Source organism: Dysidea avara, chromosome 7, assembly GCF_963678975.1.
Source record: "Dysidea avara chromosome 7, odDysAvar1.4, whole genome shotgun sequence".
In the NCBI taxonomy this organism is placed as follows: Eukaryota; Metazoa; Porifera; class Demospongiae; order Dictyoceratida; family Dysideidae; genus Dysidea; species Dysidea avara.
In genome coordinates this window covers 1,285,417-1,306,735 of record NC_089278.1, presented here as the reverse complement: position 1 = coordinate 1,306,735, position 21,319 = coordinate 1,285,417, and the positions used below count along the sequence as shown (strand labels likewise).

Below are 21,319 nucleotides of genomic sequence, written 5' to 3'. Positions count from 1 at the left end.
ATAGATAAGTATCTATGGTTGCATGTCTAAGCTACACGTGAACACACGGCTTACCCTCACATCTACCTCATGTACCTAGGCTTACTTTGCTACTCTCATAAATGCTTATAACTCTTGAATTGTACTCACAAACCGATATTCATTTTCTTGGAATTGCTGGGGGCTTCTGAACAATTCATATAGTCCATGCGGTAGCTTGTCGTTTCAGATACGGTGCGCTTCAACTTATTTAGTTGTATAACTTTTTCTAATGCGAAAAAAAATATTCTCCACTTCTTAACTTGTTTGTTGAGATTTGAAACACTGAGAAAGAAGCTGAGATTTGCCGCAGTAAATTTACGCGCTATAAAGTGCGCGTAAGTCAAATTTGTAATTTTGTATCTAATTTAGCACGTGATATTGGTTTAATACTCCCTCTCTGAAGGCTAGTTTTCCTCGGCGACAGACAAGTGCAAGAAAGAAGGTTGTTATCAGATTAATGTTTTAAAGTATTTCATAATTTATCCTGTATGTGCTGTTTGACTATCTAGTTATTGTTATACATTGAGTTTATTGTAGTAAAGTTTTCACTTCAATTTCTCCGCGTTTGTAGGGGTAGTCGTTAATAGTATACAGACGGGTTTAAAGCGACGCATTAGTCGCAGCTCCAGCACGCCCGAAAACCAATTATTCGTAGTGTCAGATATAATGGCAGTGGTGAACAGCAATGGAGATGGACCGGCCGCAGAAGACACCAGCGGTACCATGGGTCTGGCTAACGACGTAGAGGACGAGTTGAGCAGTAACCAAAAAGATGTTATTGTAGATAAAGACAGCACTGACGGGAAAGTTGAAACAAGTAATTCTATTGACCATCAAGATGATAAAGAAGAAGAAACCATCAAAGAACAGTCTGGTACATCAGCACATAACCTACACTCGGAAAATCAGCACAAGAAAGTTTCATTTGCAGTATCTGTTGAAGCAGGAAATGATTTAACTGTCACAGAAAGTGTTGAAGAGAAAGCAGTAGCTACCTCTCCAGATGGACGTTTTCTCAAATTTGATGTTGAAATTGGAAGAGGATCTTTCAAAACTGTTTACAAGGCTCTAGACACTGAGACAGGCGTAGCAGTGGCTTGGTGTGAATTGTTGGTATGTCATTGACTTATACTATAATCTTTATAATTACTGTCTTTCACAGCCCAACTTTCCTCAAGACAAGAAGGGCAAAGCTGAACAGTTCCGATTCAAGGAAGAAGCAAAGATGTTGAAAACTTTACAGCATCCAAATATTTTGAGGTTCTATGACTCGTGGGAAGCACCACTGAAGGGATCTGCCCGTGTGGATGGTCGTCCAGAACGTAAAATGCTTATCCTTATCACGGAACTGATGACGTCTGGCACATTGAAAGGGTGAGTGTCACTAATAATTATCATGAAGCCATATGAAGTGAGCAGCTGTGAACAATTATAATGAATTGTGTTGATGTTTGTAGCTATTTGAGACGCTTCAAGGATGTAAAGCCAAAGATAATACGAAGTTGGGGGCGACAGATATTGAAGGGGCTAAATTATCTACACTCTCGTACATCACCCATCATCCATCGAGACTTGAAATGTGACAACATTTTCATCAATGGCACCACTGGAATGGTGAAGATTGGAGATCTTGGTTTGGCAACTCTTAAAAGATCACACGTGAAAACTGTCATTGGTCAGTGATAAATACTGGTCTTTGTGTTACTTTGTGTTACAAAGACCTATAATAATGTTATAGGTACTCCTGAGTTCATGGCACCTGAAATGTATGATGAACATTATGATGAATCTGTGGACGTGTACGCTTTTGGTATGTGTCTTCTGGAGATGACCACACTACAGTACCCTTACATGGAGTGTACCAACCCTGCTCAAATCTACAAGAGGGTTACACAGGTTTGCAGTATTAATGTGTATATAGTTGTAGATTTTATGGTGTTATGTAGGGTAAAAAGCCCAATGCAATGGAGAAAGTCAAGGACCCCACTATTAGGGAAATCATTGTTGGGTGTATTCATGAAGTCAAGGAAAATCGGTATGACAGTGAATGGCATGTTGTAATTGCAGCTAACTGGTCCATCCCACGTATATAGCTACACTGTCAAAGAATTGTTGGCCCATGCTTTCTTTCTGCCAGAACTAGAGGGGATTGAGATCAAGGCTGCCACAAGCAATACTAGTGGTGATGATGTGCAGTTAACATTTCAGGTGGCTAAAAAGGTGGCTACTAAAGGTCAGAATACACCACAACAACAATCCCATGATACCTATGAGAGGATGTTTAATCTACGCTCTGACCAAGCACAAAGCATTGCACAAGAAATGGTAAACTTTGAGCCTGTTTAATACCTAATTCATTATGCTTTCCTTTCAGGCCAAACTGAGTGTAATTCGGGACACAGAAGTAGAGGCAATGACAAAGTTAATCCAGACTAAAGTAAACGAGGCAAAACGTCCCAAGGCAGCATCTGATGGCAACCCACCATTAGCCATTCAACATAGTGTGTCTGTAGTTGACCAAGAGATGACCTCTGCCAGCCAAGAGGTATATTATATTGACTGTCTATTGTTGTATGACATCTGTGTGTTATTCAATAGAAATATGATCACCCTGTTACTCCTTCTATTGATGATGATAAGGCTATCCCAGACTCTACACAAGCAACAGTCACTATTGATCCTACAACAGTGGATAATAAACCATCACCACACACAACCACTGACAAGATTGAGCCACTACTGGATGGTGCCAATGGCAGCAGCAAAGTCACTGAAAATGGAGAGAAGAATCTTCCTTCACCAGAAGCAACAGTAGTATCAATCTCTCTACTGACCAACTCCAGTACCACTCAGACCAACTCACCAAATCACAAAGTGAAGGAACAAGTACTACATTCTCGAGAGAGTTCTAGTGACATGTCCCAAACTAGTGACAGTCAACCCAGCATACCCAAGGAACCAGTAGTAGATCCTGGTGCTGCAACTAATGGTACCGGAGAACCAAAAAAACAAAAATCACGTGATCATGATCGGGACACTGATGACCAACAACCAGAGACACCACCATCATCACAACTTTCACAAGAGTCCATTCCACAGGACATTTCTAAAAGTGATATACCAGCAAAACCTTCAGCTCAGCAACAACAGCAGCAGAAAAAGACGAGGCCCAAGGGAGTATCAAAATCAGGAAAGGAGAGGAGACCATTAAAGTTAACTATAACTAATATAAATGATGATCTGGTAGATTGTAGTCTAACTAATGGAGGTCAGACCATCACATTCAAGTTCCGACTTGATGCTGACACTTCTGAAGCTATTGCCCAAGGAATGGTATGTCACTGTAGGCATAATTAGGGTAGAAATTATTCTTTTTGCTGAAGGTATCAGCCAATCATCTGAGTGAGAATCAGAAAGATGAGTTTAAGGAATATGCTGAACAAATGATTAAGATGGCAAGGCGGAATGAGATCGGGGGATCTGTTGGAGGTAGCAACACCAACCTTCAGCCTGCCATGGCACAGAAAGAAGGAGGTACATCATTTATAAGTCATTGCTAATTATGACTTGTTAGTTATGACATACTATTACAATAATGTTTATGTGCTTCTGGCCATTAGTTTTGTTATGGCTTAGATGAGAAAACACCCAGCAACACTACAGTGGAGCCATCTCCTGTGGAGAAATCAGAGAATGGTGGACATAAGCAACTGGAGAAGACAGAAAGCAACCCTAAAGTCTCAACAACTACAGTAGTAGGAGTTGAGGACAGTTCGTCTAAGCCAGTACCACTGGAGTCTTCCAGTAGAGTTAACATTGGATCACAGACATCAATGGAGTCCCAACCTGAGAAGTCACCCCCACCATCTCCTGGTAGTAGTAGTAGTGGGGTAAGTTGTGTAACATGTCAGTGTGGTTCATGTTGAGTTGAAGAAATGATCTCCATTTTGTGTTGTATACAAGTGTTGCATCACTTGCTTACTGACACCAATGGTGACCTCAGTATTGTGGTAGGGTAAAGGTTTATTGTAGCCACTGATTAACTAGTCTGGTATTGAGAAATGTATGGATGAAAACTATTTTTAGTATTTAACTTGAGTTCCTCTCCATGAGTTATGTGTACTATTAGTAAACTTGATATCTACCATTTTGTACATGCTAGGTTAAACAATTGTAATGCATACAATGGCCAATTATATCAGATAACTTGTACCATTTCTTCATACCACCCAGTTAGGTAATGACTGTTGATCACTTGACCTTATGAGGTATGAAGCTGGTTTATGTCCATCCTCCCACTCTTTACCTATCAATTATTTGATAACTCCTGATCTGTTGATTGCATTGTTGATCTGTGGTACATTCATGTATAGCAGACAATGGTGTATCAATGAGTTTTATGGACAAGGCAACATGCAACTCCATACTCAACTCCATACTCAAATTTATTGGCAAAATTCTAACATGGCATCTTAAGTTAATGACTAGTATCGTTGGATACACATAATGGGTAGCTACTTCTTCCACCATTGAGTCAAAGGGATGATGACTAGAGTAATGCATTGGTAACAAATACACGATTGAGTTCATTTCCATAGCTTTGCTTTGTGACATGCTTGAACATGTGTCTCTGTGTGATATCCTGATAAGTTACTACACAACAATCATGTTATGCTGCTTAGAGTTTACTTGTTTCCTTGTCCATAGGAGTGTTCCATGACATGGTGATGTGAAATTTTATTATATTAGAGGTTGTTTAAAGGTTAATGATAAACTTGTTCTATTGTAGATGTTTATAGTGTGGGTAGAAATAGGGCTGTTTATTGGACCATACAATTTATTTTAATGGGAAGTTTTCCTTTTGCTGTCTGGTCAATACCTAGTCAAGGAAGTCCATTAGGCAACCCCTATGTTATGTAGCCTGGATTGTTTGTGAGGGGATACTACTGTAATTGTAATATGTTTTGATCAAAATTTGGGTCAGTGATTATGTCAAGTTCATAATTCCATTATTGCAAGTGGTGTTGTATGCATACCAGTACAGATTATCTTTGGATTTTTTTTTGTGTAAAACCAGTAAACAAGAAGTGTTGGTGTAAATAGATGCCTTCTGTAATAATATCAAGGCTTGAGTTTTCTAATGTATTGTGGGTATCAACATTTGCCGTATTCAATCCACTCACAATCCACTTTGTATGTGATTTGTGAACACCCCCTGCAAAACCTCTATACATACAAAGATACTTATTTTGTGTTTAGTAAACAAGGTATAGGTCACAATAAATAGTACACATAATGATCTAACAGTTTGGTTTGAGAAGCTCATCCATTTGTGTATGTCTGTCAACACCCACAGAATTTGTTACATGGAGAACGAAAATACCTAGGCAGATAAGTACAGTGTTTTTGCTTGCCTGATTGAATTAATGCAGTACATCTCTGACAACTGTTCTTCCTATATGCTGTACAAATGTTTTGCTAGTAAAAATTCTCCTTCATTCTCTCTGGAATTATTCCATTGAACAAGGCTATATTAAATGTGATAACTGTTAGACTTTATCATACAAAGAGGTGTCAAAATAGAACCCACTACTGAATTAGATTACAGCATAGTTCCCTAAATGTGTTGTCTAGTTAACCAGACAGTTATGATGTGGCTGTGAAAATTTCATATTGTGTAAAGGGTAAATTCACTGTGGTTTTGTGTAAGGTCACATGCAGCATATGACCAACCTGTGTGTGTTGTAACCAATTATGGTCAATATATTGATGTAATTGTGTCATCTGTCAACTGAACAAGCCATTCAGTCAGTTACATCATGTGTGGTCAGCTGGGTCATTCTTGTTATTTAGATCAACCTGTTTCCTTTTCCCATATCATTACTACAATTGTCTACTTCATCACACCACAAGAATAAAGCTATCATTACATGACAATTTGTAGTTGACCTGATGTGTGTATGTAGTGTGTTGAGAAAGTTATGAATGAGAAGATTTGTTGAGTTACATGATGTTAGGCCAATGTGACAAACTTGAGTAATTAGGACATCCTGGTTTAGAAATATTTGTACTTGTTTTTATCTCACAGGTGAAGATTGCAGGTGACTCTGAGCAGTGTTCTTTGCAACAAGATGTGTGTTCTACCAGTGAATTTAACCAATTCTCACTTCCTGTGTCTACCACCACTACTGCTGCTGTTGTTACTGATGTACAGTCTACCATTACATCTACCAGCACATCTACGACTGTATCAACCCATCCTCTGTTACCAGTGATCACTACAATATCATTAGGTGCCCCTCCAGTTACAACTGCTGCCCTTCCAGTTACTACCCCTGCCCCTCTGGCTACTACTCCTGGTGTTGTTACACTTAATACTCGTACATTTGTTGTTGAGCCTGTGCCTGAAGACTCAGGGGATGAGGAATCTATTGTTAATGAGGAGACAAGTACTAGTGTACCTATTACAATTGATGATGCTCCTAGTGGGCAAGATGAGAGAAGGGATAGCGAAGACACAGCAACAACATCTGATACCAGTACATTGCCTGTTGGTGATGAAGGGAGAACTAGTGCTAGTGTGCAGTCAGATGATGAGAGTCAGAGATTATTTCACCAACACACACCGCCTACCACATCTCCATACCCTGAAGGTTTCAGAGCTGGACAAGCCACATCTGATAGACCAATAGTGGATCACTTGTCCTCACTATCAGAGTCTTTCTCTGTACTAATGTACAGTGTTCTCCAAGTGCTGCGTAACCCTGCAATGGAGTCATTTGTTAAAGATCTTGATGTCAAGTATGGCAATGGTAGTGGGCCAGTTGTACATGAGTCCAGCCAAGATGTTGAATATCAGAACCTTAAAATGAAGTGAGTATAATTCTAAGTCACTGTGTCCACGATTGTTACTCCATTAATTGTACACAAAGTACCTTGGCTTTTTGCTACATCATATGTATGTGTGTGTGCTAGTGAAGAGTGTAAGTAATGTATAGTTGGTTAGTATTTTCTTTACTTCAACAGGTTTGAAGAGGAGCAAAGAGAGTTGAAGGAACAACAGAGTCGTAGGATGGAGGAATTCTTACAGAAGAGAAAGCGATCAGCAACAGCCAGCCCAGTAGTAATGATGCATAGACCAACTGCGGTCAATGCTAACAGAGCTAAACAACCACTACCACAACAACATACATATCATTCTGACTTGCCAATGCCCAGTTATGCATCTCATCCACAGCAGCAACACAATGCAACATGGTCAACAGTAGAGGGTGAAAACATGGAGAAGAAAGTCAAGGAGGCTTTAATGACAGAACTGAGTACTAAAAATAAACCAATTGGTAAAAGTGACTCATCAAAATCATTTCAGAGAGTGGCCCCTACAACAGAGGGAAGTACCAACAGCCAGTGGACTCATTCTAAGAGTAGTACCACTTTACCACAACTACCATTACATGTTGTTCCTTTACAACAAGTCTATCGAGCACCGTCTGTGTCAAATTGGCCCGGAGATGACTTTCATTCAGGCTCAACTCCCAATTTGGAAATAAACCATGAACCACCAAAGTTCCAAAAGCCTGATGTGTCAGAATTTGACCCATGTGAAATGAAAAACAAATGAAATTATTATTGCAGTTTTCATCCCCATGGCCAATTCTCTTACCTTTTTTATTTCATTTTCTCATTGTATGTAATTTATTCATTGTAAAGTACTGCCTTAGTTGGAATTTTTATTTGTGCTGTAATTTAGTGAATAAACCAAAATCACGTGATAGTGTACGGAGGTGTTCGGAAATAACGCGGTAATGGCCGACAATCTGGTTCACATAAAGGACCTACACCCCGCCATTAGAAACTGTTCCTGTATATTTATAGTGTTAGAAAAGGGTCAGTAGGAATGATAGTAAAATGGTTGGCTTTTACCCGTCGAAGTTTATGCTGCGCTTTCATGTACTAGATAAAGTGGTCAGAACGGTACTACATAATGATTGTACGATTAAGTATGCGGGTGTTACAAACAACAGGTGCATGAAAAAAACGAAATGGACGTGTGGTTATGTTAAGTGTATTGATACGCGGGTTTGGGGCGCACTAAATAAGACTTTATATGAAGTTGTGTTTTATCTCTGCAGGTCCCAGCCAGCCCACTAAGGATGGCAACACGGCTCACAAGTTTAAAGTGGCTGATAAGACCGGCAGCGTAGACCTGACAGTATGGAACGACGTAGGAGAGGCGATTAAGTGTGGAGACATTATACGCCTAACTAAAGGGTAACACGTGATCACCTCTAATTCTTGACATGTTCAATCCCTTATATAGGTATACTGGAATATTCAAACAATGTCTAACCTTGTATTGTGGTAAATTAGGAGTGGCTGAAAAACTTGGAGAGTGAGCAAATTAATGTTTATAACAGAGAATTGCAAAGTTTTATTCTACACAGGTTTACGATGGTTTTTGCTGAACAACCAAACATGAGCGAGCCAAATGCTGAGTTAAAGAATTTTCCTAAAAATTATGTAATTTGCAGTAACAATAGGATTGGCAATCTTAAAGTGTTCTCCTTTTCCATCAAAGTGGTTCCAAAATGTCCCTACATCTCAGGCCACTTTCCTGCAATCACATCCCAGGGTCATACATTTATCTGCCTGATTCACTGGCTTGAGAATTGCCAATCTTATTACATGTATGATATTGACTAGATGATTGCCAATTCCAGCCTGCAACGTCAGGGAACAGCTCACATGGGTCAAGTGATGTCCGTCCACCTCGTGTACAGACACCAAATAATGGACCATCATTACATAAAGAACAACACAGACATCACCCATATCGCAATAATGGCCGAGGCAGATGATACATGGTCTCTAGCAAATTTATTTGTGAATTAAAAATTTGTATATAAAAATAAATCTCCATATAATATATTTCATTACAAAAAATTGAAATCACTGTGATTATGGTTTGTGGGCCCATATGTGAACATAAAAATTTAGCTGAGTACTAAATGAAAGCCGCAGGCAAGCCTGTATCTGAGCTTTAAAATCTTCAGCAGCATCATGCTGCGTTTTATTAAGTAACAGAACTTTACGAAGATAATCAATGTCTTCCACCGAACGTAATTCAGGAATTCCAGTGGATTTCATCTGTTACAAATAAAAGTCAGAATAACAGTCAGGACACAGGTAAGTCAGTACCATAGAAAATAACGTGATTATCAGGTTGGCATTCTGTCTTATGACCAAGTAGGCTTTAGTTGCTGCCTCTTCAAATTGTCTGAACAGTTCACCATTCTACAGAGACAAGCATGTGTACTGTCCAGCTAAATCATGTCATCACCTTTCCACCCATTATGTACACAAAATCTGGTGTGAGTACGAATGGTGCCCTCTCCCTACTAACACCCTAAACAATTGACACTTCAATGATTACTCCACACTGGAGAATTCTTACCATGAACTTTTTTGTCTTTCCTAAGAAGTGACCAAAGTCAATATGAAACAAGTTACCTGATGTGGTCACCATAATGTTGTCATTGTGTCTGTCCCCAATACCCTACGTAACAGCAGGTGACACACCATATGACAGGATGAGAGACTAACCAGAACATAGGTGGCAACACAATAACCAGCACACGATAACATGAATGTTTCTTTGGCTTTGTCCATGTCTCCCTCCCTGAAAAGGACATGACACTAACAATACTAGAATACACATAGTGTACCTTGGATTATGTTCTTTAAGCCATTTGTAAATAGGGTCTTCCTTGAATGATGATAAGAGACCTCCATGTTGCAGCTGGATCTGAAAAGGATAGAGAATTTGTAAATTTTTTTTTGTATTAATGCTTTACAGTGACCAGCACTGAAGGTCTGCAGCAACATGTGCTGCAGCCTTAGGATTACCTAACCTAATTTCAAGGACTTAGACTTAGTGACTTATGGCTGAAAAGGTGTAACAGAAAAGGGGCCAAAGTAAGGAAAAAAAATCCCTCCAACCCCAGGAATCGAACTGCAGGTCACCCAATGTCTAAAAGAATGACTAGATGAACACACTGGCAAATGAATACCTTAGCAACTGTCTCTGCATTTTGTACTACTTCAATTACTCCCTTTTCATAACCCGTTGCTATGGTGCCATAAGGAATGAGCCGCAAATCTAACCCACTCTCCTGCCACAACTGAAAAAGATATATCGTACAGTTGTAAACACAAAATGACCCAATTAAAGCTCACCTTATCCATTATAGTTAACATTTGAATGGTTAGCATATCCTGTCTCAAGTCATCACCATGTTTAGCGATCAGCTTGATAACCCTGCCTTCCATCACCGTATGATCTGCATTACTGAATTCTAGCCACAGTGGCTTCTATTATGGTTGTTGTGGTGGTTATATACAAAGGCAGCATCGCATTTTAACATCATACCTTTTTGGAGTCCATGTACTTGGATGATGATACATCAAGCCGACCCACAGTGATGCTACAAGACCGTAAACTCTAATACAAACAATCACCAAACAGCAGGACTGTTGGTGAGAGGAAACTAGTGTAGCAATTAGGCTAAGATGAAAGTTTTAACAAAAAAAATATCAGTAAGATCATTGGATTTGAAGGATTCCACTTTGGCAAAATGTAACTAAGTTTCCTTACATCAAACAGTCCTGCCAACAGTACTACTCACCAGGGATCTGTGGTACATGAAAATGATGATGGTAGTGATGTATTACCTAGCTCCTGCCGTGCAAACTCTTGGCCATTCTTGGAGTATTTCTCAGCATATGATTTGATCTGTGGTCAACACACTAGAACACCTCAATACACACATCAGTTCACCTCTTGTGCTGTCTTTGATATGCTGTTAACTGCAATATATTGTTGTTTGATTTCATTCTGTAGCCATGGTGATAAGATGGGTGGGCAATAATTGGATACACTCACAAACATCCTTAGGCCACATCCTCGTAGATATCCCTCCAGCAGCACGCCAAAACGATGTTTGAATGCTGGTGTCTCCATTTCTGCTCTGAGATACCTGTTGGTTCACTTGTAATGACACGGTTACTTGCAGTATAGCAACTAACCAAAAAAAGTAATGACCAATCCGTTTGCTCTCAAGTGCTCTTTTAAGTAGAAAACTAGCCAAGGCACTTCCGTGATATGGCTCAAACTTCAACACCTTCAAAGAATGATTATCTGTCAATATCATTACACAACCAACACCTAGATATATGTGGGTATATACCACTTTAGCGTGGGCGTTCAAAGGCGCCGCTCGGTGTTTAACTCGCATATTGCCCGGGCAATATCAAGATCATGGGAAAGCGGTTTGCCAATGACTTTGATACCCAGCCAGTTCAAAGAATCGATGCGCTTTGACTCGTTATATTGAGCGACATAGAGCTTTGTATTGTGGGACTCGGTTTTGTAGAGGTTGCTAAGCTTAGTACATAGGCTAAGATAGAGTAGTTGGTTGTTACTAAAGGATAATGAAGGCAAAAAATAATTGTTTGGGCGATTGTGGATGCGTATTTCTACCCACTGCGTATCAGCCTTTGAACAGATCATGGAACAGCAAAGCTACTACTGGTACGTTGAAATAGGTTAGTAACTTACAGTTCTAAGTACTTAACTTAATATAATAACTTACGTACTGTCCCAATAGCGAAGTTAGTTGGCTTAACTTAGTACAAAAATGATAACAAACAATATAAACTCCATCCCACAATCGCAAGTTTTCTAACATTGCGTGTTGAAGCATAGTAACGTATTAACGACGTTTTAACGTATGGACAACGTTTTGATGGCTATTAACCCACGCTATTAAAACCACAATCGATCTTCAGATGCTACTGTATAAAACAAATGGGATGAGTTCTCGTTAGTTCTTTCACCTATTAGGTGAGTATGCCCCAAGTGATATATATCACTTGTACCATGGCTGCTTGGGATTTTGCTGACATATACACCCACAGCCATGGTATAACTATTACATAAAACTGTGAGTGTAGTAATAAATTTTTCAATACGTGACCAGATCTGTGAAAACAATAGCACATTTTTAGTGTTAACCATAATCTATATGGCCAAGAGTATGCTTTGGTAAAGTTTCAGCCTCGAACTTTTGGAGTTAAAACTCTATAAAGTAGCAATAACAGAAAAATTGATTTGTACAGCAACTATACAGGTGCTTAATAAACAGTTGAAATTAACAAACACAATGATATACAGAGTTGAGACTTGTACCATCATGTTTGCCACGAATAGGCTAGGCAAGTTTTCCTTGTATCACTTTCCTTTGCACAAAAAAGAGTAGAAAGATTGACAGCATACTATCTCTTCGATGTGCCACAGCTGATCTGAGCCTTGATCAAAAATGACCTACCGGGTGCCGTATATGTACAAAATGTCAAAGTACGTAATTTTTGTGGATTAACAAATTCCAGGATTTTCGTGGTTTTATTTTAGTGGATCACTAGTTTTGTTCACTAGGCTACCTGTTATATTTGTTAATTTTTGAAGAAATGTTTTTTGCAAACAGCTGAGCAATCACAAAGCCATGTCCCTCAAAAATTTATATGTATACACGAGAGCCTATCAGCACTGAAGGCATATAATAGCTAGGCTAGCTGGCAATAAGAAGCTACTCAGATGAAGTGTAGCTGTAATCTAGTGTAGGATCATCATATTCCTTCAGGTGTGATGCTCATCGCTTAAAATATTTCAGTGCTTTAAATTTGACTAATAATTTATTTTATGACAAATTTTTCCTGATTTAGTATGGCCAAACAGTAAGTGTTTTAAGTATTATATATCAAATGGTAATATAGTAGATGTATGGGAAAAGCACAACCTTAATGCTATCTCTTTGAAACCTGGAGAGATTACTCATACCTACAAATAATGGAAAACTCAGGTTGCAGCGTATGATATAACTTATCAAAGACTTACAACATAAGTAGCTTGCATCTGTGGCTGGCATCTGCTAACACTTTTTTGAACTTCATAATAACACCTTAGTTGTTCTGTATCTTAGCTATTGCCTAGTTCGAGTATGGCTTGACTACCTCAACTTGAGGAAATGGTCTGTAGATTCTTATGCACCCAAAACCATAGTAGGGTTGAGTACATCAAACGCATGACGATGTCAAGTCAACTGCAAATACTGCTAGTGACTAACTTGTTGATCTGAATACCCACTTAACTAATTTGTAATTGCAAAATTCACCATGAGAATGATGGGGTACAGTAGATAAAACAATTTTATGTCAATCATCTCTGATAATAACACAGCATGGTAAAGAAGAAACATTTTGAGCATTGATAATGTGAAGGTCAAACAGCGCACATGGTCAGCGCCTCATACCACCAGAAGATTTTTTCTCACCTCTCACTACTCAATTATTACATGACAAACTGAATTGTTCAAAACAAAAACAGTATAGGTAGCAAACCAGAGTAGGGAATAGTGGTGTGCGATATATAGGATACTTTCCTATCATGATTATTGCACACAGCATGTCATGATACGATATATATCACAATAATAACTCATCACTCAGATAGTGTATTTACACTGATGACACTTGCAGCAGTGATGTACTAGAAGTACAATACAACATGGTACATGACTAGCATACAACAATGCAAGCTCTTTTATTAAAAAAAGTAGTGTACAATGACATCTTGGGTACATTTTTCTCTATTTATAGCAAAAATCTATACCTAAGTTTATACCACGATAAAAAGATTCTATATCATATCACAATATATTAATACATATCACATATCACTAGTAGGGAACCTCCATAATCGATAAGCACTGTCCTCAAGGAACTAGTGATGTGCAATATATCTACTGTGATCATAATTATGACACAATAATATGGAGAGGAGTGTATCTTATGCTGTATAATCCTGTAATTGCTTCTTTTCTGCATAACTTAAACTGGCTAGTATATTTTTGTGTTTAACCACAAAGATCATCCCAGACACGATGGTGTACATTCAATTTGTCCAGCAAGAGTAGCACTGTTATATTAAGGAACATGGCTGACAGTCTTGAGGATAACTCTGTGAACAGGTCTGAAACACTAATAACAGATGACAAAGTACTGCTCGGAAGTTTCAACTGCATCCTGGCCATGTGTCATCATGAACAAACAAAACCTGCCTTTGAGCATTTTGTAATAGAAGGAGCTATAGATCCTTACTCAGTCTTCAGTAGTGATGCGCTGGTTCAATAGGATAATATTCTTGAATATTCTTCACTGTGCGGCTAAACTAATTGCAGTAAGGAAACAAACAAATACTAGAAATTTAATGCTACATGGAAAAAAGCCATTTAACTTCTGCACAATCATACCCTCCTCTCCGTATTATTATTACCTCTTGACACTATTAATGGTGTAGCACTTTACACAGTTTACTGGAAAATGATGTTAGTAGTGCAATGCTTATTTTCTTCAATAGAGACTTCCAGTAGGTTAGGCAGCTTATATTTTAACTACTTTTCATGTACAAGTGCTACATTGTTTCATGCTGCTATAGATATTGTGATAAAAGTGTGCAATAATCATGATGGAAATATACTGCACAACACTACAAGGAATACAGTTCACTATGAAGAATGTTTGAAGTGTGAAGAATCCACCAAGTCAAGCAATTTGGCAAACAATAAATGTTTACTATGTGGCCAATAAGGTATTGACTACACAGTTTAACATGTGGCCAATGGCACCACACAATTATTACCTGTACTAGTTGCAGTAAGAAGTTGTGTAGCTCATCATTTGTGAGTAATCTCTCTATTGCCTTAACTGCCATCGTCCTAACCTTCTCATCAGCATAGTGGTAGTCTAGCAGTTCCAGTGCTACCTGTAGGTAGGAGGGGCTCACTGCAGTGATGCCACACCCCCTAGTTGACTTACCGGAAGAGTAAGTGGACACCAAACCTTCAACAATCGGTGTACTTCCAACACTTGGTCTAAATCTGCCCAGTTAACACATAACAGGAACTTGGGTAATGCCTGTATGAACAGCCGGTTAACATAGTTACACATGTTTGAGTACTTCACCTCAGGGCGAGTGGCACAATGATGTCGGAATGTCCAGCACAATTCCTTCTCTTGGTCAGTGAGCTGTTGAATACAAGAAATAATATAGGTCATGTACTCTGTGTGTGTATGCAAACTATTCAACCACTATAGTATGTTCACGTTGAGCTGAATCCTGAAAAACAGCTAAAAATTAAAAGTGGATTTTTTCTCAACAGAGTTAACATTTCAGCCAACCAGATGATTATTGGTAACAGTAAAGGTGTCAACAACAGACATGTACAGTTTGGCTCCATTACAAGTTCGGGAAAGGGCTGTAATGGACACTGTGCTTATATGGCTTCCCCATAGGAAATGTATTGTGAAAATTTTGATTGGCCGTAAATATTATGTCAAACATTTGAACAAAAAGATTTCAAAATATTTTTAGCGGATCAAGCAGTACTACAAATGAGCCAAATTTCAAGATCATGTGTAATTGCATCCATGAGTTATTAAATGTTTTTGAGGATTCAGCTCAACGTGAACGTACTATAGTATATATTTAACCCTTTATTACCCTACTTATTTATAGTTGAGTGGGTAATGGATGATGGTCTAATACACATAATATGGATTCTGTTTTCATCTAATATGGCTTCTGATTGGGTTGGTGGAATTTTATAATTAAACACTCTGGAGGAGTGAGATCAGTGTTCATTGGTGTGTCATATTTAATGAACTGTGAGTGTATTTGTGTTTCCAGAAACACAATACGATCATAACATAGTGCGTTTAGCAACAACCCATCTAAAGTGCTTCTGCTAGCATAAACCCTGCAATATTTCCATGAGCAAACTTTTGTGAAATCACTGAAGAACTTGGTGACAATAAAATCATACACTGTATTAGCCACCAAGTGCTGTCAATAAGAATCATAAACATTCACAATTTTGTTCAGCTCACAAAAAGAAAGTTATCACCAACACACAAAAGGTATGGCCTCCCAACACACAACATAGAGTGACTTGCTTTTTTCATTTCCACGTATTCAAATAATAGCCATGGCATAGTGGTGTACATTAATTTCAGGTACAGTGCAGCCACTACTCAAATGTGGTGACAATATGAGGTGCAGTGTTTAACTAACTAAATCAGTATTTCACATGCATGTTTCCAGATGTGTGGTATACAAGTGTACCTGTTTCAGGGGGTCGGATAAAATGGTACTCTCTAGATCTTGTGCAAACATAGAGCTAACTTTGTGTCCAGGATTCCTACAGTACCTCATGATTACAAGTAACACAACAACAGTATCTTCCTACCATTCCTCATCAACACCTCCCAATTCATTAGGACAGGCCACAGGGTGGGCATACCCATCCAGCTCAATGTATAGTGACACACAGTGATTGTCATCTGGGTTAACAGCTGTACTGCCCATTGGAGAGGTCAGTGACACATCTGGGGTACCCTCCGCATTCTGTACTGGCCACAGGTTGAGCTTGAGAAGTCCCTGACGTAACAGACCCCTATGGACAATAGTGGGATGTGAAGGGATATAAATATTAGTGAACTAATGTGTGAAACCTGTGAACACAAGGAACAAATATAGTACAAGGTGGAGTAACATGCTATTCAGTAAATCCTGTCTTAGTGACCACCTCTCTAGAAATGTCAGCATTCTAGGATCAACCTACCAAATGGAGCTACATGCTTTACTTAAGGCCGAAGGTAACAACAACAACTGATTCTGCTGAGTTAGCATCAAGGTCAGGTGATGAGTGGTATATGGTTAGACGACATGCTGTTAACTAACTTGTGATCTAGTATCTGCATGTTGATCCAGTGAAGAGGTACATCACCTGAATCCTCTTCCTTTGTGTCCTTCTTTGACTTCTTTTTCTTATCACTATGGTAACCGTACACTCCTATACACAGTCGAGCAGCCTAAGAGAACACCACAATAAACAAACATCAACAAGTAATAAGGGTACCTTGGGTATATTCCTCACGGTAATGTTAAATACAAACCACTGGTTCCATCGTGGATATAATCGTGCTGTAGTTTTGGGACTGGTTTGTGCTGGACACAGTAGACAGCCTCCATGATACATTCCCATTACAATGTACACTGCATCATAACCGGATACATCACGTAAGTTGTCCAGCCCTACCACACGAACCCTGTGAGAATAACAACACAAACAAATCAGTAACACCCAGAGTAGGTCATCGTTCACTCATGTCGAACTAATTCAACATCAACACCTAATATTCTGGATTGTATATCCGTATCAGTGTGTCCCAGGGCCCTTACAAGTCTTCCTAGTACTTCCTAGGTGATAAACAAGCCTTAACACCTGGAACAATCCTTGATTGCAAGATCGCACGTGACCAGGTTATGCAGAGGGAGTATTGTATTGAGTGATAACTATCACTCAACAGTTTACACACAGAGAGGCAGACCATCTTTAGCCACTATTTGCTAAATGAATACATTGCTAACAAATCAGTCTATAGATTGTTTAAGTAAGATTCACACTGGGATAGGCAAAACAAGTACACAAAAAATTGAAATTTTCAACTAGAGTAGGGACCATAGCACATCGATAAAAAGTACTGAAACAAGCTGGAGTAGTGCTTGATATTAAATCACAGTAAAACAATAAGAAGTGTTATATCCCTACTGTGCTCTTCGTATCTTGAGCACAGTAGGGATATAACACTTCTCATTGTTTTACTGTGATTTAATATTGTGCACTACTCCGGCTTGTTTCAGTACTTTTTATTGATGTGCTATGGTCCCTATTCTAGTTGAAAATTCCAATTTTTTGTGTACTTGTTTGTTAACTTTTTGTAAAATAAAATTATTATGACTGGTGAACCCACACATACTGTATCAAAAGAAAGAAGCAGCGCTGCGCACCCCAGCTACCAATTGTCATCTGAAAAGTGAAGTATCCATTACGCTTTGTTTCAACCCGTTACACAGCATTATGAAACAAGACCTGCTCAAAAGTCACCTCTGCAATCAAGTAGCCACTATGAAAAATGTGGATAATTCCATTATGAAAGGGAAGCCATCACGCGCTACCGCCAAACTGACACCTTTTGCTGTCAGCCAAGATGAATGGGACACAAAGGAGGACACTGGTAAGTCCATGAAGAATGCATTGTACATACTGTGGTATGCCAAAAGGCACCTCTCGGGCCGAAGCAACGTCAAACAGTGAAAAAATCAAGCCTTTAGCCTTGGCCATTATCAAGTTACACTTGTCTGAAGGCATCAGTCAGTCAGGCAGCCAGTAGAAAATTTGGTTTAATAATTTTTCCGAAGCAAATTGTTGAAAGCATTCTAAAAGCTTGATTGGGCTTAGTTTTACCTAACCAATACTGCCTGATCATCGTCAGGGAAAATTGAAGTTGGTTTTTTAAGTGATGTTTTTTCGTGGACCATGTCTACTCCTTTGTGGTTCCTACTATAAACCTTGTACAGGAAAACGGTAATAATACTGGCCCTTGTATTGGAATATATACACCATAATGCCAACAAGATACAGTCCATACCGGAATTGTCTCCTAATATCCCACAATGACATGGTAAATACTTGACTGTGGTCCTTGGACAGGGAGCTCAACTGTTGATGTGAGCCCGTCACACCAGTCTGCTCATCAATCAGATACCGCTACACATTGTTACAACATCAACACTTAACAATGACACAATGGCTGCTCCTTACATCTGTTATGTTAGGAGGGAAGTCTTCACTAGGATCAACCTTCTTCACCAGATACAAGTTGATCAGGTCACCTTGACTGATGCACCTAAAAGGGAATACGTTACACTGAGACCTGTCCTGTCACCAGTCAACTCAATGTATACTTGAAATCTCATTAATCAGGCCACCCCTCCACATTCAGGAGCAGAAATACAGCCTCAATAATGAAGCCATAAAGTGCACTGTAGGTATGTGATTTACTTGACACGGCCACTATAAAATACAAGAGGTTTCTTATATTTAAAAGATGATGTGAGGTTTCAGTGTGAAAAGTGAACTAATGCAGCCATTAGTAGCCCAAAGGTGACCTAAACTCTTCAACAACTCACAGTAAACTTTACCTCCTAATATGAGAGAAGTCAATGATCTTGTTGTTACCAATGATGTAGCTCTTCCTGCCAGCCACCTTGAGGACAAAGTCAAACACATCACTAGTGAAAGAGAAGAGTAGAAGATGACACAATAAAAAATGGTGACTAATCTTTACCTATCCTGTGACAATCCCATCATCTCCTTCACAGCCATGTCGTCAGGAAATGATTTGTACAGTAACTGATCAGCAGTGATATCAGCTAATGGGAGAACAGAGTTAGTAATATTTGTATGGAGGAGATTATCTAACTGGAATACATTCAGCAATATGGCTGACAAACTTAGTATTCGAATAGTTTAAACAGTATACAATGAACAAACAATCTAAACTGTTTGAGTATGCTTTGTTTGCAGTTATATTTGTTCCTTTGTACTAGTAGCAAAACACTTCAGTAACACTTTGACAAGTGCCACATTTTAAGGTGTCTTAGAGTACTGAGCAGTTAACATAGCTGACTATCACGTTAGCAGACTATCATTTTTGATCTATTATTTCACTATAGTAGGAGTCACACTACCACACATATTCCCACTTGATAACATAGTCAATTCATTAGGTAATGTGATAACTACTAGAATTGTATGAAAACAATGTCACTATAGACATTACACACTATGGCATCACTGCAACCTAGACACACTCGCCACACACATGCTAAACCACACATTCACTCATGTGATATGTTTGGTGTACAATTCTGTGAGGCTATTCATACAAGGGGTAAATCCTACAACAACTGTTTACACAGCTGAAGATATTAAATCCTTGTGTGTGCACGTGTGTGTGTGTGTGTGTGTGTGTGTGTGTGTGTGTGTAGTGTGTGTGTGTAGTGTGTGTGTGTAGTGTGTGTGTGTAGTGTGTGTGTGTGTAGTGTGTGTGTGTAGTGTGTGTGTGTAGTGTAGTGTAGTGTGTGTAGTGTGCGTGTGTGTGTGTGTCAACTGGACAAGCAAATGCCTGAAACACAGCTATTGCCACTCAGTGAACCAGCACTGGGATGCCTGTGCATGACTCAGACACTTGAGTCTTGTGCAGGTGAATCCTCCTGGGGCAGTACTAGTAACTTGCAGGAGGTCTGTCCAAATCTCACAGATAAAGGGCACAGAACCTGAATTCCCACAACAACCTCCACACTGCTAAGTGTAGCATGGCCATTGCTAAAACTTTTATCAATTGATTTTTGTCTTAAGATCAATTTTCAGTAGTGCTATTATGTCTACCATATAAGTCATGCCTTACATTAGCAGTAGTGACCTTGTTATTTATGCTGTAAAATAACAAAATCTGTACAAATTGTACTACTGCGTACTATTTTCCTAGGTGCAAGTGGCTCAGGTGAGAAGGAATGGTAACATGCTTGGTTACCAGAGCTGCCTCACTCTGAAATTAAGTAAACCTAACTCTGAATTAGGTAAACAAAGCATTAAAGACTTTTAAATGGCTTACTTTGTACGCCTGCAAAGCGGATAACACACAATTATTAATAACTAGTAATTGACTACAGGGTGAAGTGTTATTGCAATGTTGAATGTTCATTATAGTAACTAGTACACAGAGTTGGGGGTAACTAGTTACTTTTGTAACTAAGTTACGTAACGGATTACTTTGAAAATAACTAGTAATATAACTAGTTACTTGCTTTGTAACTAGTAACTTGTAACTAGGAGTAATTGTCTGAAAAGTAACTAAGTTACATTAGACTATGGTACAGCTCATTTAGAGGGTTACTAAATCACTTAGTCACCTGACATGCTCATTTAGTCACCTACACATGTTCATTTAGTAACCTGCCCTCAGGCAATTTGTATGTGAAAAATAATTATAACACGAAAGGTGCACTGGAGTACTTGATAATACTGTAATACAATTCTTCTCCGTGTTCTGCGAATAATTCTGGACAAATAGTAGACTAAGCGGCATATCTACTGTAGCTCTAGCCGTTACTCTGGTTACCGGTCAAATAATTATTTTTGTGGGCGCTGTAAGGACTTTAGGAAGAAACCGTTCTGCCGTTCTACGTTGCTCTTTCACCCCACCCTAATGCTCTGGCTATAAAGGTATGTACTTTAAACCATAGTCTAAATAAGTTAGACACCGCGACCAACGGGAA

At 38.9% G+C, this 21,319-nt stretch overlaps 3 protein-coding genes across 4 annotated transcripts in view; 2 read left to right on the top strand and 1 right to left on the bottom strand.

Moving 5' to 3' along the window:
• The first annotated feature begins 344 nt into the window (after positions 1-344).
• Positions 345-7,793, top strand: LOC136261597 (serine/threonine-protein kinase WNK4-like). Its single transcript, XM_066055626.1, has 13 exons — positions 345-463; positions 593-1,134; positions 1,184-1,395; positions 1,479-1,696; positions 1,760-1,917; positions 1,968-2,056; positions 2,115-2,346; positions 2,396-2,566; positions 2,620-3,354; positions 3,405-3,555; positions 3,658-3,911; positions 6,110-6,894; positions 7,048-7,793. Exons 2-13 carry the CDS (start codon positions 688-690, stop codon positions 7,640-7,642), a joined length of 4,047 nt encoding a protein of 1,348 aa, XP_065911698.1. The 5' UTR covers positions 345-463; positions 593-687; the 3' UTR covers positions 7,643-7,793.
• Positions 7,787-8,979, top strand: LOC136261600 (SOSS complex subunit B1-like). The gene is made up of 5 exons (XM_066055628.1): positions 7,787-7,908; positions 8,154-8,292; positions 8,342-8,413; positions 8,466-8,541; positions 8,742-8,979. Exons 1-5 carry the CDS (start codon positions 7,827-7,829, stop codon positions 8,877-8,879), a joined length of 507 nt encoding a protein of 168 aa, XP_065911700.1. The 5' UTR covers positions 7,787-7,826; the 3' UTR covers positions 8,880-8,979.
• The window catches only part of LOC136261596 (phosphatidylinositol 4,5-bisphosphate 3-kinase catalytic subunit gamma isoform-like), a 39,547-nt gene continuing 27,109 nt past the window's right edge, over positions 8,882-21,319 (bottom strand). For both annotated transcript variants that reach the window (XM_066055624.1, XM_066055625.1), the window contains exons 13-36: positions 19,327-19,411; positions 19,181-19,270; positions 18,801-18,885; positions 18,628-18,746; positions 17,055-17,244; positions 16,877-17,007; positions 16,383-16,589; positions 16,259-16,334; positions 15,100-15,162; positions 14,953-15,051; positions 14,777-14,899; positions 11,107-11,201; positions 10,964-11,057; positions 10,859-10,915; positions 10,707-10,813; positions 10,451-10,505; positions 10,258-10,392; positions 10,092-10,202; positions 9,747-9,826; positions 9,625-9,700; positions 9,476-9,577; positions 9,362-9,427; positions 9,220-9,315; positions 8,882-9,168 (exon numbers count right to left, since the gene is read on the bottom strand). In XM_066055624.1, the coding sequence (XP_065911696.1) occupies positions 8,980-9,168; positions 9,220-9,315; positions 9,362-9,427; positions 9,476-9,577; positions 9,625-9,700; positions 9,747-9,826; positions 10,092-10,202; positions 10,258-10,392; positions 10,451-10,505; positions 10,707-10,813; positions 10,859-10,915; positions 10,964-11,057; positions 11,107-11,201; positions 14,777-14,899; positions 14,953-15,051; positions 15,100-15,162; positions 16,259-16,334; positions 16,383-16,589; positions 16,877-17,007; positions 17,055-17,244; positions 18,628-18,746; positions 18,801-18,885; positions 19,181-19,270; positions 19,327-19,411 (2,531 nt within the window). In that variant the 3' untranslated portion in view covers positions 8,882-8,979. The remainder of the gene's footprint in view (positions 9,169-9,219; positions 9,316-9,361; positions 9,428-9,475; positions 9,578-9,624; positions 9,701-9,746; positions 9,827-10,091; positions 10,203-10,257; positions 10,393-10,450; positions 10,506-10,706; positions 10,814-10,858; positions 10,916-10,963; positions 11,058-11,106; positions 11,202-14,776; positions 14,900-14,952; positions 15,052-15,099; positions 15,163-16,258; positions 16,335-16,382; positions 16,590-16,876; positions 17,008-17,054; positions 17,245-18,627; positions 18,747-18,800; positions 18,886-19,180; positions 19,271-19,326; positions 19,412-21,319) is intronic.

Coding starts and splice junctions, on each gene's coding strand:
- LOC136261597 (XM_066055626.1), top strand. CDS start 688: ATGGCAGTGGTGAACAGCAATGGAGATGGACCGGCCGCAGAAGACACC. Junction 2,057..2,114: donor CATGAAGTCAAGGAAAATCG/GTATGACAGTGA, acceptor CCACGTATATAG/CTACACTGTCAAAGAATTGT. Junction 6,895..7,047: donor TATCAGAACCTTAAAATGAA/GTGAGTATAATT, acceptor TTACTTCAACAG/GTTTGAAGAGGAGCAAAGAG.
- LOC136261600 (XM_066055628.1), top strand. CDS start 7,827: ATGGCCGACAATCTGGTTCACATAAAGGACCTACACCCCGCCATTAGA. Junction 7,909..8,153: donor ATTTATAGTGTTAGAAAAGG/GTCAGTAGGAAT, acceptor TTATCTCTGCAG/GTCCCAGCCAGCCCACTAAG. Junction 8,293..8,341: donor ATTATACGCCTAACTAAAGG/GTAACACGTGAT, acceptor TCCCTTATATAG/GTATACTGGAATATTCAAAC.